General features: G+C 39.7%; 1 protein-coding gene across 2 annotated transcripts in view; it reads left to right on the forward strand.

Annotated features, from left to right (window-relative positions):
- Window positions 1–11,956, forward strand: part of LOC119720226 — a 30,139-nt gene extending 18,183 nt beyond the window's left edge. For both annotated transcript variants that reach the window (XM_038189839.1, XM_038189840.1), the window contains exons 9-14: window positions 353–416; window positions 1,119–1,320; window positions 5,243–5,369; window positions 7,144–7,288; window positions 8,546–8,629; window positions 10,943–11,956. In XM_038189839.1, coding sequence (XP_038045767.1) covers window positions 353–416; window positions 1,119–1,320; window positions 5,243–5,369; window positions 7,144–7,288; window positions 8,546–8,629; window positions 10,943–11,095 — 775 coding nt within the window. In that variant the 3' untranslated portion in view covers window positions 11,096–11,956. The remainder of the gene's footprint in view (window positions 1–352; window positions 417–1,118; window positions 1,321–5,242; window positions 5,370–7,143; window positions 7,289–8,545; window positions 8,630–10,942) is intronic.
- Window positions 11,957–15,312: the final 3,356 nt, after the last annotated feature.

Consider the following 15,312-nt stretch of genomic DNA (forward strand, 5'->3'; position numbering starts at 1 on the left):
AGCAAAATAACATCACAGCCGTGTGTGCACTTGCATGGTTCTCATGGCCTGGTGAACAGGGGTAATAATTGTGAAGCGCTTGGAGACCTTTGGTGTTAAGCGCTATGTATTGTAAGCACCAGATTATTATTATTATTTTTGTTTTTTCTTTACGAGTATTCAAAACAGCAAAAAAACTATTCAAATTTTCGGTTGATGATCGAATATTTGAATATTCGATATATTCTGAACAGCCCTAGACTTTGCATTTGCTAAGCTTAAAAATCATATTCTTGGCAAACTAGAGGGAAAGTTGGCTGAACTTGTTTTAATTGAGCAAAACGGTTTCTTTTCTATTTTGTTTGCATTTCAGGCAAATCAGAGAGGTCTTCGATGAGTTTGATCGAGATAGTCGCAGCAGAATATCACTGTCTAATGTAAGTTCTGTTACTTGACAAATATTCAAAGCACTGCTAAATTTCTCAAATCTTCAGGCTTGTTTGTACATTATCATGCCGACATGTTTTCTTTTTGTATGAAAGTGGTTCCATTTTTCTTTGGTATCCAAATGTAAAGGAAAAACTATACTTCCAAAGGAGTTGGGACAGACCCAGGAATTGTGGGTAATATTACCCACAATTCCCGGGTAATACTCCATTTCTTGTATTATATCATTACTCACAAGTAGCTGTTGAATGTTGTATATTTTTAGTTATCCCACGAGCCAAGAGGAACACAGAATAATGTAGTGCGTCTGTGTCCCACTTCAGCCTCGTGGTATGTGGGATGCAGACGCACTGCATTTTCCGTGTTCCACGAGTGCAAGTGGGATAACAAATTTATCTTCAAGCAAACTTGGCGCACAGAAAAGATAGAACACGCATGCTGTACGCAAACTTTGCAGCAGTTATCCTACATACATGTATATTACATGTGCGTGCAGCAGGAATGGTGCACGCATCTTGGAATAGCACGATAGACATGATAGAGTGCAATATGGACCATTAAATATTAGGTATAATATCACACGGTTGTTGCCATGGATCGACCAATTAGGATCCACCAATCAGGAATTTCATACTTGTTTTTTTCTTCATTTAGTCTGATACCAAACACAAAAACTTTTCTATTGATTTTAGGCATTCCTTGCCATCCGGGCTGTTACCGGTAAAGATCTAGCCTTCCCAGCGTACGACCAAATAGTAGCCAGCTGTGCCGAGTCAGGGGACAAGACCGACTTGGATTTTAATGAGTTTTGTTGCCTGGTTACCGAGTATAAACACTACGAACCACCGCCCACCAGTAAGGGAGCTTTCTCCCGACTTGTGTCTTCCATATATCGTAAGTCTTTTGTAATTACCAGTACTGATAAAGGTGATTATGTAGTTATGGGCCCCTCTATCATTTAGATCCTTAGAGTATTTTGACATTCCAAAATGACCTCGATAAATTCTAATAACACTATAGCTTGTAATGTTGACCAGCGTCTTTTCCTAGAATATTTTCATATATGCATTTTTCAGTTCATTCCATACAAATTGAAGTGTTTTACACAATTTTGTGCTGCATTTTGTCAACATCATAGTTTACCCCAAAATTTCCCCTTTAAAAAAATCTACAGAGCTGAAACTTTTCAGATTTTAATCTGAAATCAGATTTTTTTTACTTTTCCAATGAAATTTCAGATTTTTTAACGATCTCACAAAAATGATTATTTAACTATTTTTCCAGTTCTTTTTTTTTTTTTATTATAATTTCCATAAAAAGTCGATGAAAAGTCGATGAAAACGGCACGTAAAAATTTTCACAAGTGTAGTAGTTTTAATCTCTTTTACCAGTCATGAATGGAGTGATTCTAAGGTAGAAACACCTAGGCCAACGCTGATCAGATCCTTTTCTGGCTGGAGAAAAGGTTAAATACTGATCTATGACATGGAAAATTCCCTGGGTCCCACGTTGATGTGCTGCACTGCACTGCGCAATGCTGTGGCAGCTCGGAAGGTCCAATTTCAGATTGTTTTTGCCAAGGCCAGTTTCATCTCTGAATCTAAACCCTGCCCTCTATCCACGACACTCTTGTTGGTTTCAAACATCGTTATTAAGGGCATCCCTTTTTGTTTCTTTGGTTCTCATTTCCGACTGATCCAATTTTGGGCTCCCAACCCAAGAAACAGAAAAGTATTACCGCCGACCCTGTCTGGAACCCCATTATTAAACCAGTTCACTTCAGATGACGTATATGTACATGTACACGCAAAGGTTTTGCGGTATTTGGAACAGATGATGGATAAACACACAATGAGCGAGGCCGGAAATATTTGTGTGTTACCCGCTCGCACAGAGCAAGGCCGGAAATATCAGGGTGTGCTACCCGCAGATGATGGCCTGAACCCGTCATAAATCGAGGTTCGTGAAAAACAATCCTGCGCCTGGATCTGGTCTATTTCAAAATAATCCCGGCTAACAAAGTGGTTAACAAAAAAGATATAAATAAATAAACAATGAATCCAAAATACAGGCAATAAGGCTCTAGTGTTGAAAATTGAAAATGAATACCAGATTTTTTACGTGAAGTACGGCATGTAGCAACCAGTGCAATGCCAGAAGATGAGAGGATGTTGCCTCTCATAGTCTAATTAAGGTGTCAGAAAATGGTCAGAAAATATGGCAACATCAATTTTTTTTGTAAGTTAAAACCTCCCAAAAGATGGTCCAACCAATTGCCAAAATTAATATTTCATGCCAACGGAAGTACATTGCCCCCCCCCCCACTATAGTCTATAGTTTACCTTTACTGGTTTATCATGGCTGCATCTATAGCAGTGGTTCAGATGTAATGTAAGTCAACTACATCTCGCCAAATGTGGTTTCATTATTTTATTTTGTGATATCAACTCAGGATAAACCCACTTCAATTTACTAGAAACAATATGCACTTGAGATCATTTAAATTATCCAGCTACAGTAATATACGGGTGCAAGTGCAATTCGTTTTCTTTAATTTATTTTTTTGACTGCCCGACCCTACTATAGAGGCAAAAAATATGAGAACCACGGAAATAAAAAGGGTTGCCCTGACAAGTTGGGTGAGTTCAATAACCTTAAAGTGTAGTTTCCATCTCTTCTAGGAACGGGGCCCGTAACTACCCAATTGCACCGATAAAAATATAAGACGTTTCCTGCTTCCTGACATCCGAGGTTACATAGGTTGTGCCCCGAAATTAGTTCCCTTCATTTCTTTATCTTTGGAAGTTTTTCTGTCCTGAAAAGTTCACATGTACTCTTCTGGATCCTGAAAGATTCCATGGTGAACAGTTCTTGCATTGTTGTTGATTTGAGGCAAAACCAAAAACAAATAAAAGGGCTATTCCAGCTCTTCAGCGAAATTCAGTTTGCGATCCAACCATGTGAAACACATCAGACAAACTTTACTGTTAATACAGGCCCCTAGACAAATCTTGCACAATAAAAACAACATGAAATTTCATTTCTTTGAAAAAAAATATACAACATTTGCTTTTGCTGTAATTTTTAGAAATGGATGGATTTGGGGGTTGGTATTTTAAAGCAAAGATTGTTTTACTGACCTGTTTAAAGTTTTGTGTTTGTAGATGCTGGAAAAAGCAAGGAAAAAAAATGCTCTTGTAGTCTGGTTCCCTGACCCTACTTCAGATGAAACGGAGCAATTTACAAACGTCGGGTAATTGCAGGTCAGGGAACCAGACTAGCTGGCTTGCACCTGTCACGGATGTGTAACCGATTGCAAACAAAATGTGGACTAACTAAATTTGGTAAATTGGGGGCAGAACTTTAAAAATAAAAGTCAATTCTTTCCAACGATGGTCGGCCAACCATTGAAATTTATACAAATATAACTCCACTCTTCTTGAAAATGACAGCACACCATTTGCCAAGATTTCACAGGATGGTTGAGATTATTATTCAATACAGTCCAGTAAGGTATTTCATAATGATTTGGAAGTTTTGTTTTTTGATGTTTGCAAATGTTGTATATTTCCCTTAACATCCATATTCATCAGTGCCAAATTGCGTGATGAAAACAAAGAGATGGGTTTCTAATGCTACAGTGCATGTTCCAGATGCATATGTCACATACGAGTGCATGCATGTTGGATATTTGTGCACGCGTACTGGGCATTAACCCTAGCTCCCTAGGCATTTTTGCTAGGATGCAACCTCAATCCTGCAAAATCCTCCAACTGCCTCCATGTAAAAATAGCATAGGCAGCCTCAATCCTGCAAAATCCTTCATTATTTCTCAAAAGTGGTCCTTGGAGGGGTGACCACTGCCTCAATCCTGCAAAATCCTCCAGCAATCACTGTCAATATTTGAGGCAGAGCCAGTGACATCCTGGAGAAGTGCGGAGGATTTCAAGTATGATTAAGGCCTAAACTAATGCATGGCTGAGCACAGATAACACAAATTCCAGCCCAAGACATTGAGACAGTGGATCCTCCAAAATCAGCCACACATTTTTGCCATATAGCCTTAAATCCTGCAAAATCCTCCACTTTGCAAAGAGGATTTTGGAGGATTTGGGAAGGCTAGGGTTAATCACAGTTGTGATTGGTCAATATGTTGCATTTTTCATAGGGGATAATCTTTGTTTTTTTAACTAATTAACAAATGCACGAAAGGTTTTCTCATGCCTGTCCGAGCAATAGAAAACCATTGCTTGCTTACACCAACTTAAAGGGAAAATACAACATTTGCAAACATCAAAAAATAAAACTACCAAATCATTTTGAAATACCTTGCTGGACTGTTAGTGAATGACAGTGTAAAGCATCCTGTAAAATCATGGCACCTGGTATACTGTCATTTTCAAGAAAAGTGGTATTTTTGTATCAATTTCCAATGCTGGTCGGCCGACCAGCATTGGAAAAAACTGGCTTTTTTTCAAATACTGGCCCCCATTGGCCATCGCACTTGTTTGCAATCGATTACACACCTATGAACGGGTACAAGCCAGCTAAACTGGTTCCTTGACCTTACAATTCCCAAATGTATGTAAACTGCTCTGTTTCTTCTCAAATGGAGTCAGGGAACCAGACTACAGGAAAATGATTGTTTTTCTTGGTTTTTATAGCATTTTCGAACCCAAAACCTCAAAAAAGTCAGTGTAACTATATTTGCTATATATTTCCAACCCCCCAATTCCATCCATTTCTGAAAATGACAGCAAAAAGCAAATGATGTATATTCCCTTTAACTCATGTGGTCTTATTCTTCATTGGCCAGGTTGGCTGAGCACGTTCACGATACAGTCCGTTCCTAGAGAAGTCGTCCAACTCAAGACGGATGTCTTCCTTGGTGGCACCTGCCTGGACACAACATGGAGAGAGGAGATAGCCATCCCTTGTCTCGAGTAAGAATTCGCACTGCATTTGGGACTCCTTGCATGGTCAATAGTATACAAATATAGACTGATTCGAGTGGTGTAGTAAAACCAGCCTCCCGAGGTGATCCATTAAGCATTCTATTTTTCCCAAAGATAATATTATTAGAATGTTCCATGGATCACCGAGGGAGGCTAGTTTTACTACACCACGAGACAAAGCAGTCAATATTTGTTTTATAACACCTCTCCCACAGATCCTGCTTGATTTTAAGTGATAACTGTGTATTCATAACACCTAAGACAGTTTACGCATTCCTATTGGTCGAGAGCCCGTCACGTGGCCGGTCTTAAACAGATGATAAAGACGTGGCTGGCTGGTCTTAAACACTTTTCCAGTGTCACATGAAATTTGGACTCCCATGAAATCCGGTGCCTTTAACGTTTCATTGGTTGAACGTTCACATTCCTCGCGTACAATGTATGCATGTGCAATGTACTACCAGTGAATCAGTATTTCATGGTTTGAAATTCTCACTACACCAGCCCAGCTGCGTTTTGTGTGACATCGCGCAGTACGCGCTACCATGGAGGTGAAATGCATGACGCGCACGCGATTGTGGAGGAGCATTCCATATTAAAGTCAGAGGGGTGTTTCGTAAAACATGAAGTAAAATTGTTGAACAAAATGGTTAACAACGTCTAGTTTTTGACTTGTTTTGATTTTTGGACAGAAAAGATTTGTTTTTTGACCAAAAAGGTATTTATGAATGGGAATAAATAAGTGTTCCGTTGGTATTAAACACTCTGTTTAAAACCGGTGTGAGTCTGGATGGGTGATAATACCCTCGGCTTCGCCTTGGGTAATTATCACCCATCCAGACTCACACCGGTTTTAAACAGAGTGTTATAATACCTCTGGAACACACATTTATTCCCTTAATGTAATCTAAATACGTTTAAAATGTACTTCAATTTGAATACGAAATTGGTTAAAAATTTAACTGCACTTTTCCAAACTACCCCTTCACGAAATATTTGAACGAGGATTTGTAGCGCGCGCTAGCACTTGGGAACAATACGCACATCACGCACACCCGTACATGCATTTGCACACAATAGAGTGCCAAAGTGCGCTGCAAATTATGTTCCATGCTGCAAATTATGTTCCGCACAGCTTTAGTGTGGGACATCAGCGCGCGAACCAGAGTGAACAGCTGACGTCACACTTCGGTACTCTATACCGGTTCTTGTGCGTATAGTACTTTGGTTGCTACGGATATATTGCTTTGGTTGCTACGGGAATAGTACTTTAGACCGTGCACGGCAAGATAGCAAAAATAGCTAATACCATGTGATTCGTTCTCGGCCAATCAAGATACAGAATCTGTGGGTGAGGGGTTACAAATGGCACTATGTGACTTTTCACAAGATGTCCAGTGTACAGTGTATGCTGCATGCATGTACCGATTCATCCATGCATGGTATGGAATATGCACAAGTTACAAGGGAATAACCAACCTCTTTTTCGAGGTGCAACTTGAAAAATAGCACAGGAAGGCATCTTTAAACTCCGGATTTAAGAACACAGCAATTACGTTACTGGTTTAAAGTAGCACATATTACTTATTCAAGTTGCTAGAGAAAAACAATCCAAGTGTATCACATTAGAGGCCTTGCTAAAATATGTGCTTAAAATACACACACGGTACGTTTTGTGGCATGCGTCTACTCTGAGTCAACATCGCAAAATCAGATCCACAGGAATCCAAGTTTGATACCTCCTTTTATTCATCATCATCAGGAGGCACGGCCTGTCCTACTTCAACCCTAAGGTAGCAGACTGGAGCATGTCCAACATCGCCCTGGAGGCCATCGCTAAGGATACATCGCTGTACCTTCTATTTGTCATCAGTGCTACGTCCCGCGGCATTGCATCCATGATTGAGGTACTTAACAAAGATGATCCATAAACAATGGGGGAGGGGCTTGACCTTATTCAACACTGGGGCTACTCTTTTCCTCTTTTTCTTTTTTCTTTCTGTAACTTTTCACAAATCGTTGGAGGGAAATGGCATGATGGAGGGTGGGGGGAGGGGAGCATGGCCCAAGTTGCCACCCCCCCTCTTCCCCTTGGAACCACTCCTCCGATGAATATATCTGAACATAGATAAAGGTCTCAACCAACAGTTTTGGCCCTCTGTGAAGTTGTGCCTTTGACACTTACGGTAATAACTTTTGTCAGCCTGTTCTGAACATTGTGTTGGTAGTGTTGTGGAGTAGTCACAAAGAAAGGCCTGTATCCTTTGCATTCATGGCTGAATATCAGTGAAACTTGTACTGACTGTGACCAAATGTTGGCTGAAGAGAAAACTGGTAACCCTTCCTGTTTTTGTGGGAGACAAAAACGCATCCAAAGAGACATTTGCTTAAATTCACCCTGTAGTGTGATTTGGTAGGGTTACATCTTGTATTAGTATACAAATAATGAAGGTTTGTGAGTGCAGTGGTGAGAATAATTTCATGAGGTGACAGATGAAATGTTCCATTTTACGAGGCGAAGCCGAGTGGAACGGAACATTTCATCTGTCACCGAATGAAATTATTCTTACCATCGCACAAATGTGAAACATTCAATATTTGTTTTATACAACACCTGAATAAATCCTTGTCATCTGATATAGTGTGCCGCGTTTTCTCTTCTCAGTCCTGAGTAAAATCGCGACAAGAAGTTGTTCAGCTGTGAATCAGTATAATGCTTCAACAGATGTTCCTGTATGTTTTGCAAATTTGTCTAGTCGTTTGGCAGCATATTTTATTTGCTTCCTTGTGTCAGCAGCGTCAGTATCGCCTACAAGTTCTGATATTTCATCTTCTGTGAATAGGAGAACAAAGGGTGTTTCAGTCTCGGGTAACATCCGCATTTTGTGAAATAGAGTCATGTCACAGCGCCACCACCGGCAGCAGTGAAACCGTGTAATGGAAGTTCTATTCATCGTGCAATAGAACTTCCATTGCACTGTGCGTTGGGACGAATAATTCAATGACATGTGATCAACGATCCACCAATTAGATGACAGGGATTTATTCACTTGTTGTATAATGTCTGTTACTGTCTTTCGGGGGCCGGGGTGGGGGGAGTACAATGAAGACTTAATGTAGCATTGTTTTATTAACCCTGAATTTTTGCCAATTTGACTGTTTAGGTTGCCCACTATGTTGGTCAAGGGAGGAAGGTTGTCTTATGCATACAGCACATGAAGCATGGACTTTGTGTCTATGGTGAAAAGGTTAGTCATCTGAAGAAGAATCCAGGTTTTCATTCTGGGGCCGGGGGGGGGGGGGGGGGGGGAGTATGAGTCGCCGCATTTTACACATATGGAGATCGATGACGATCATCTTATTATCATTATTTATTCATATCTATTTCTGGTGAAACCAAGGATTTCTCAAAAGCGACCTTGGCAATGTAGCTCACAAGCTTTAAGAAACCTGTAGAGAGGAGACAATGAGAAGAAATTACAGTTTTAGAGGTGGGAGGAAAAGCCCAGAAGAATATTCTGGGGAAAACCCACGGAATTGAGTAGGGACTGAAAACCCAATCCACATGTTGGCCCAGTGGAGAGAAGACAATGAGAAGAAAATTACAGTTTTAGAGGTGGGAGGAAAACCCAGAAGAATATTCTGGGGAAAACCCACGGAATCAGGTAGGGACTGAAAACCCAATCCATTTGTTGGCCCAGGCGGGATGCGAACCCGGGTCACAGCGGTGGAAGGCGAGGAAAGTACCACTACACCAACCTTGACCCCCTTGATGTATTTGAATGCAAAATATTATGCAACCCAGCGTGCCAGTCAGTCATGGACAGAAAATTGTCCAAGCTGTTGATTGGTCAATAGCTGTCGGATGACCCTTTTATTATTAACCCTTTTATTGTATCCCTAACCCTCCGAAATTTCGGACTTATGAGACATTAATTCCGCCTCATAGGTCCGACGCCTCGTAAGTCTGACGCCTGGATAAGTGGCATCTGACAACAATGGATAAATGCTGTTTCGGACTTATGAGGCATCGGACTTATGCAGCGTCGGACTTATCCGGCATTGGACCTATTAGGCGGAATAAATAAATTTTAAGCCTCATAAGTCCCATGCTTCAAAAGTCTGTTGCCTCATAAATCTGAAATTTCGGACTTATGAGGCGTCGGACTTATGAGCGAACCCCCATTGAACATATTCAAGAAATAACGAATTAGCTGGATCCAATTTGTACATGGTAGCAATTGGAGGATTTTGCATGATTGAGGGTAGTTCCTAGCCAAAAGGGCCTGGGTGGTTTAGGGTTAATAGACATGGCAGCCCCACAGTCAAAGATTTTGACCAGGACAACTTCATCAGTTTTCAACTCTCTCCGCCTATCAATTCCAGCACTGAGAAGGGCAAAGAATACTTCATTTTGCACTGTTGCCAACTGCTCAGCTCTCACTTGTTACTGACAGAAGTATTATTTATCAGATGTTAGTGCCTGTAATGCCGTAGACTCGAAGACAAGTCACTAGACAGTCGTGTTTCGATTTTCGGCACCCCAAATATTTACTAGCACGGTGCAGTGTATCGTGTTTATCATTTGCTGGCTTTGACATGTTTTAATGACTTGACTAACATTGTTTTGGATGGATATTTATATGCGACTAGCAAAATGCACGCGCATTACATTTCCATAGAGAAGGCCAGTGACCGCTCAACTGTACCACTGAGGAAGCATCCGTTATTAGTCTGGGGATATCTTTCTCTTGATCAGTGTGCGTTTCTCTCTTTTTTTCAAAAGACTCACATTAGAATGCTAAACTCAGCAGTATAGTAATAAAATTAGAAAATATAACATGTTTTGAATTGACGGCGTAGTATACAGAAGTTTTCGGTGGAGTCAGTCAGTCAGTCATTTAGTCAGTGACTCATTCAGTGATTAGTCAGTGGCTCGGGGGGGGGGGGGGAGTCAGTCAGTCAGTGACTCGGTCGGGGAGTGACTCAGTTAGTGACTGCCAGTGACTCGGGGAGTTAGTCAGTGACTCGGTCAGTTGGTCAGGGACTCAGTCAGTTAGTGACCCAGTTAGTGACTGCCAGTTACTCGGGGAGTGGGGCAGTTTGTCAGTCAGTCAGTGACTCAATCAGTCAGTGACTCAATCAGTCAGTCGGTCTGTCATTGACTCACTCAAAGACTCAGTCAGTGCCTCGGGGAGTCAGTCAGTGACTGAGTGACGGGGAGTCACTCGGGGAGTGACTCAGTCAGTCAGTGACTCATTTAGTCAGTGACTCAATCAGTCAGTGACTCAATCAGTCAGTGACTCAGTCAGTGACTCAATCAGTCAGTGACTCAATCAGTCAGTGACTCGGGGAGTCAGTCAGTCTGTCATTGACTCACTCAAAGACTCAGTCAGTGTCTCGGGGGAGTCAGTCAGTCAGTCAGTGACTCGGTCAATCTGAGGACAATAGGCTGGTCATTCTGGTGCATCAGTACCATATGTAGAAGGAAAAAAAACAATAGTGAAAGTTATTATAGTGATTAGTGATTAGTTATTTTGCATTTTTGTTTTCGCTTACAGCTGACGGAAAGAGCTATCACAGATTACAACCGGGCCCGTAGCTACCTCGCTGATCTGACAGAGCGTCGGGGGCTGGCACTCTATGACGACATCCAGGAAACGATTGATGCACTGGTGCAGAAACTCCAAATGGAACACACCAGACAGACATGAACTACGCGTCGTAAGTGGCCTTGAAATCAGTATTGATTTGCGTACATGCGATCCCTCTCACAGTTTGAAGGAATGATTAGGATTTTTTACTGTAGGCAGGTGGGCATGGGGGGGGGGGGGGTTGACTTTAGTATTTCCTTACTAAAAAAAATATGAAATTCTGATTCCAGAATTTTCCGTTTATTTTCTGTCTGATTCCATCCAGCCAGATTTTTGTAATAAAGAGTAAGTTTTTAGTTTAAAAATCAGGGCCCAATTTCAAAGCGCTGCTTAACAGCCGATTTTGTGCTAACAGAGCCTCCGTCTTTTTCATAGGACTGTAAGCAGTAAGCACAGCAAAAGCACGCTCAACCCCGGAGCAAGAACTTGCTTAAATCAGTGGCATAATAGAAATCTCCATGCACGCGCAACCGTTAACACATCCACGCCATGAAATAATACTTAGGCTCAGCATGAGTTTCTGCTATAGTATGCACAGTTTTCTGCTAACTGTTAAGCAGCGCCATTAAAGTGGGCTCAGTTGTGAGAATATCCTCAAGAATTACTTGTGCATGCAGCACAAATTTGTGTAAGTTCTTGTAATACCCAATTGAAATAGTAAAATGACCCATGTGCCTATCGGAATCACTTGATGATAACCACTCATACCTCCCAAATCTAGCCTTTCATTAATCATTCAATGAAACACAAAGGGAAATTGACTCGGTGCATTATAACAATTTGTAAAAGTTGAACAAAGAAATTGACTGGAGCTGGGCTTGAACCCACGGGGCTTGAATCTACGGGGGTAGTGCACATGCACAAACATTGCCCTAGTTGCATGTACATGAAAAGATGACAGCACATACATCAACATTTTGTCAAGATAATGATGCGTATCAATGAAGTTTTAGTGATTATGTAGATGTATTAGGTACAACATGTATAGTAAAACAAATATAACATGGCTTATTTCGGGTGGATTGTCGATATTAGCTCCCCTCGGTTTTGGAACTTGATAGACTGGTTCCCTGACTTTTCCTTGGGAACTACATTTGTTTTGTAGTTTGTCAATTTTCATTACATCAGGGAGTTCATTACTGACTATCCCCCTCAAACCATGTTATATTTGTATACTATCTACCCTCAAACCATGGTATATTAGTAAACTACACCCCTTGAAACCACAGTATGCCACAACTGAAAAGAACAAACATGTGTTTCAAAAGTTAAGGATCACACCTTCAGTTGGATTTTTCATTGTATCTTGCCATATATGTGATAAATAGGGGTCTAGGAGTTAGTATAGGTTTTCCCGGCCGATTTCCTGAAATGTTCATTCACTTCTGAAAACCGGTCATTCGTTTTCGTCTGAATTTGAATGCACATCTTTAATCCCATTTCAATTCAACAAAAGTTCAATCGTTTTCATTGTCTGTGCATTCGGTTTTGGGAAACAGACGGCCAGTTACGTAACCTGTGCATTCATTTACGCAAGCATACCTTTTCCAAATTGAATTCAGGTACAGCTAATTTGACTGACGGTTAATAAACAAGAAACCCCTAATTGTATCTGGTGCCGATGGCATTAAACTAAAAGTGAAATAGAATGGTGAATGTTTGAAATCACCCTCTTAAAGCGAAAAAGAAGTCGTGTAAACGAATCTGAATGGACATAAACGAAAGGTGCTGCTCAATCACTTAATTGATTGAACTGAAATGGAATCGAATGCTCTGGTAGTGAAGATGAAACGTGTGCTCAGAGCAATTCTCAAATTCAGACAAACATGAATGACCGATTTTCAGAAGTGATTGAACATTTTAGGAAATTGGCCAGGAAAACCTATATTAGTTAGCCTAATAAATGATCTGTGCTTTGTAAATTCCGTGATTCTTTTTTTAATATAAATCTACTCTTGAGGCATTTTGTAAACACTCAATTTATCTACATGTACATGTATATCGATATGTGAGAGGTCTGCACAAACCAGAACATTTAAACTATTAAGAAATTTTGCACATTTTTGTGAATAAAGTAGGTTTTCTATGAACAAATTTAATTCCCAATTTTATTCGGAATTGTTAATATGTATGTACAAAAGGTTGTGATTTGTATAATTTTTAAATACTGCTTTTTTATTTCATATTTCATACTGGTTGATTTCCTCAGTCATCCAGTTCTTTCAGATTGATGGTATTATGATCCACTTTATACACAATTTTACAGCTTTTTCCTATAAATTATAAATTCTTGGGATCTGAAAACAAAACCATCCAGGGAATTACACAAAAAGCAAGGAAACGGATCAAAAGAAAATCTCTTCCTCTTTATATTTTTGGTAGCCTCATCCACTTTATGTACACATTCCAATTTTCCAGGAACTTTATATAATACTGAAATTGCTTTTTTTCTTTTCTAAATACAGTCTGTATAGATTTGCTTAAAAAGCGTTACTTGAACATTCCTAGAGATAGCTTATTATCCATGTATTGTAACAGAGTGTGTCATTGTCACATTATTGATGGCCACAAATGGCATGGACCTTCTGAACAACTTTGCTGCGGTGAAATTAATGTTTAATGATAAGCACTAAACATTCATAATATAGAATTTTGCGTCGGGGTGATGTAAATCAAATTAGGTTTTGCCCTTCACCGACGTATAAACACTGTATACTCGGTGGTTTTGTTTTTAATTTCATCTGCACTAGAAAGCAGGAGGTCGTGGGTTCGAGTCCCACCTGTGTGATTTTTGTCCAACTTTCACTCGGGAGGTAACACACTGAGTATACAGTGTTTATACATCGGTGAAGGGCAAAACCTAATGTGAAACACTAAACATGTAAAATAAAGTGTCATTTTTGTCTGACTAAAATGTCATATGTTTGGGCACAATCACTTAAATGTGTAGGTCACAACATCAACTTATGTTTCTGTCTAGTCCGCAATTCCTGAATATTTACATCTTCCAGACGCAAAACAATTTCATCTGAAGTCACAGCCTCCAAAAACAGCCTCTGTCTTTGTACAGGGTGTCCCGAAGAGTTGTGCAAGCAGATATCCTTTAATTTCTCAAAAACTACATGACATGAGTATTTCATCTTGATGGAGCATATTGATTATACTCTTGTGTATATTCAGTAAAAATGCCATGGAAATCCGTTCATGCAAACCAGAGATTTAACACATTGTAAAAGGCTATGGGTTTTTCAGCCATTCCAATGGGATTTAATACACAGTTAGTGATATCAGTGCATCAGATTGTCATGGACCTTGTCACTCTGATGTAAATTAAGTCAATTGTGCAAATCCAATAGGACATTAAAAAGAAAAGCGCGAGATATCTGCTAAGTTTCGTGCTCATTTTCTGTTGATGACTACAGGTATGTCAAAGCCTTATGAAATAGTGTTTTAGAGGCTGTAGGTTACTTATAACCAGTAGTGTTTCATGCTGCAGTACACATACACAGAGTTTAAATGAGACACATTTATGAGCATGTATAAAGTTTGTAGTATTACTTGTATACTCGTAGCCTTTTGTAATACACAAGATATTTCGAATTGTATATTATACTTATGCAAATTTGATATCCCATGTCAGTTTGTAACTTGTGAAAAACTATTTTCTCCACACAGATATATGCCCTTGATTTACAAGGTTGAAATATGTTGTCATGAAATAAAATGAATAATCGGGATGTTTTTCTACACACACATTGTATTTAATTATAACATTCTTATCTACTCCAATAGTTCTAGCATTTCACACTTATCTACATTTGTAACAATTTTGTGACAGCCATGCAAATGTGTAGTGTTTCTATATTTTTGTTAGAACACGGATTATGTATACTACCTCTTTTGCGCTCAGTAAACAAGAAATGGACTTGTCTGATGAAGTTTTTGAAAAGTTGAAACTTGAAGAGGAGCATTTGCGAATTGAGACAATTAAGACTCGAGAAAACGTAAAAGCTTCGACTTCCAAGGGCTATGCACAAACGTTCAAAAATAGACGAACGATGAAAAAGAATTACCAATGTGTATTTGGCGCGGTAGACTTTAGTTGGATCTGAAAACTGACCTCTAAGAACAATTAAACTGTTCTGCAAACTAGCAGGTTTCTTGTAATTTTGACATCATTTTGAGCCCCACTGGATATTATTTGATAATATCAAGAATATTATACCCTGACGTCAATTAATGGGTCGTTCCTAGTTAGAATACCTCACTGAAATGGT

Source organism: Patiria miniata, unplaced genomic scaffold, assembly GCF_015706575.1.
Source record: "Patiria miniata isolate m_02_andy unplaced genomic scaffold, ASM1570657v1 HiC_scaffold_9, whole genome shotgun sequence".
Taxonomy (NCBI): domain Eukaryota; kingdom Metazoa; phylum Echinodermata; class Asteroidea; order Valvatida; family Asterinidae; genus Patiria; species Patiria miniata.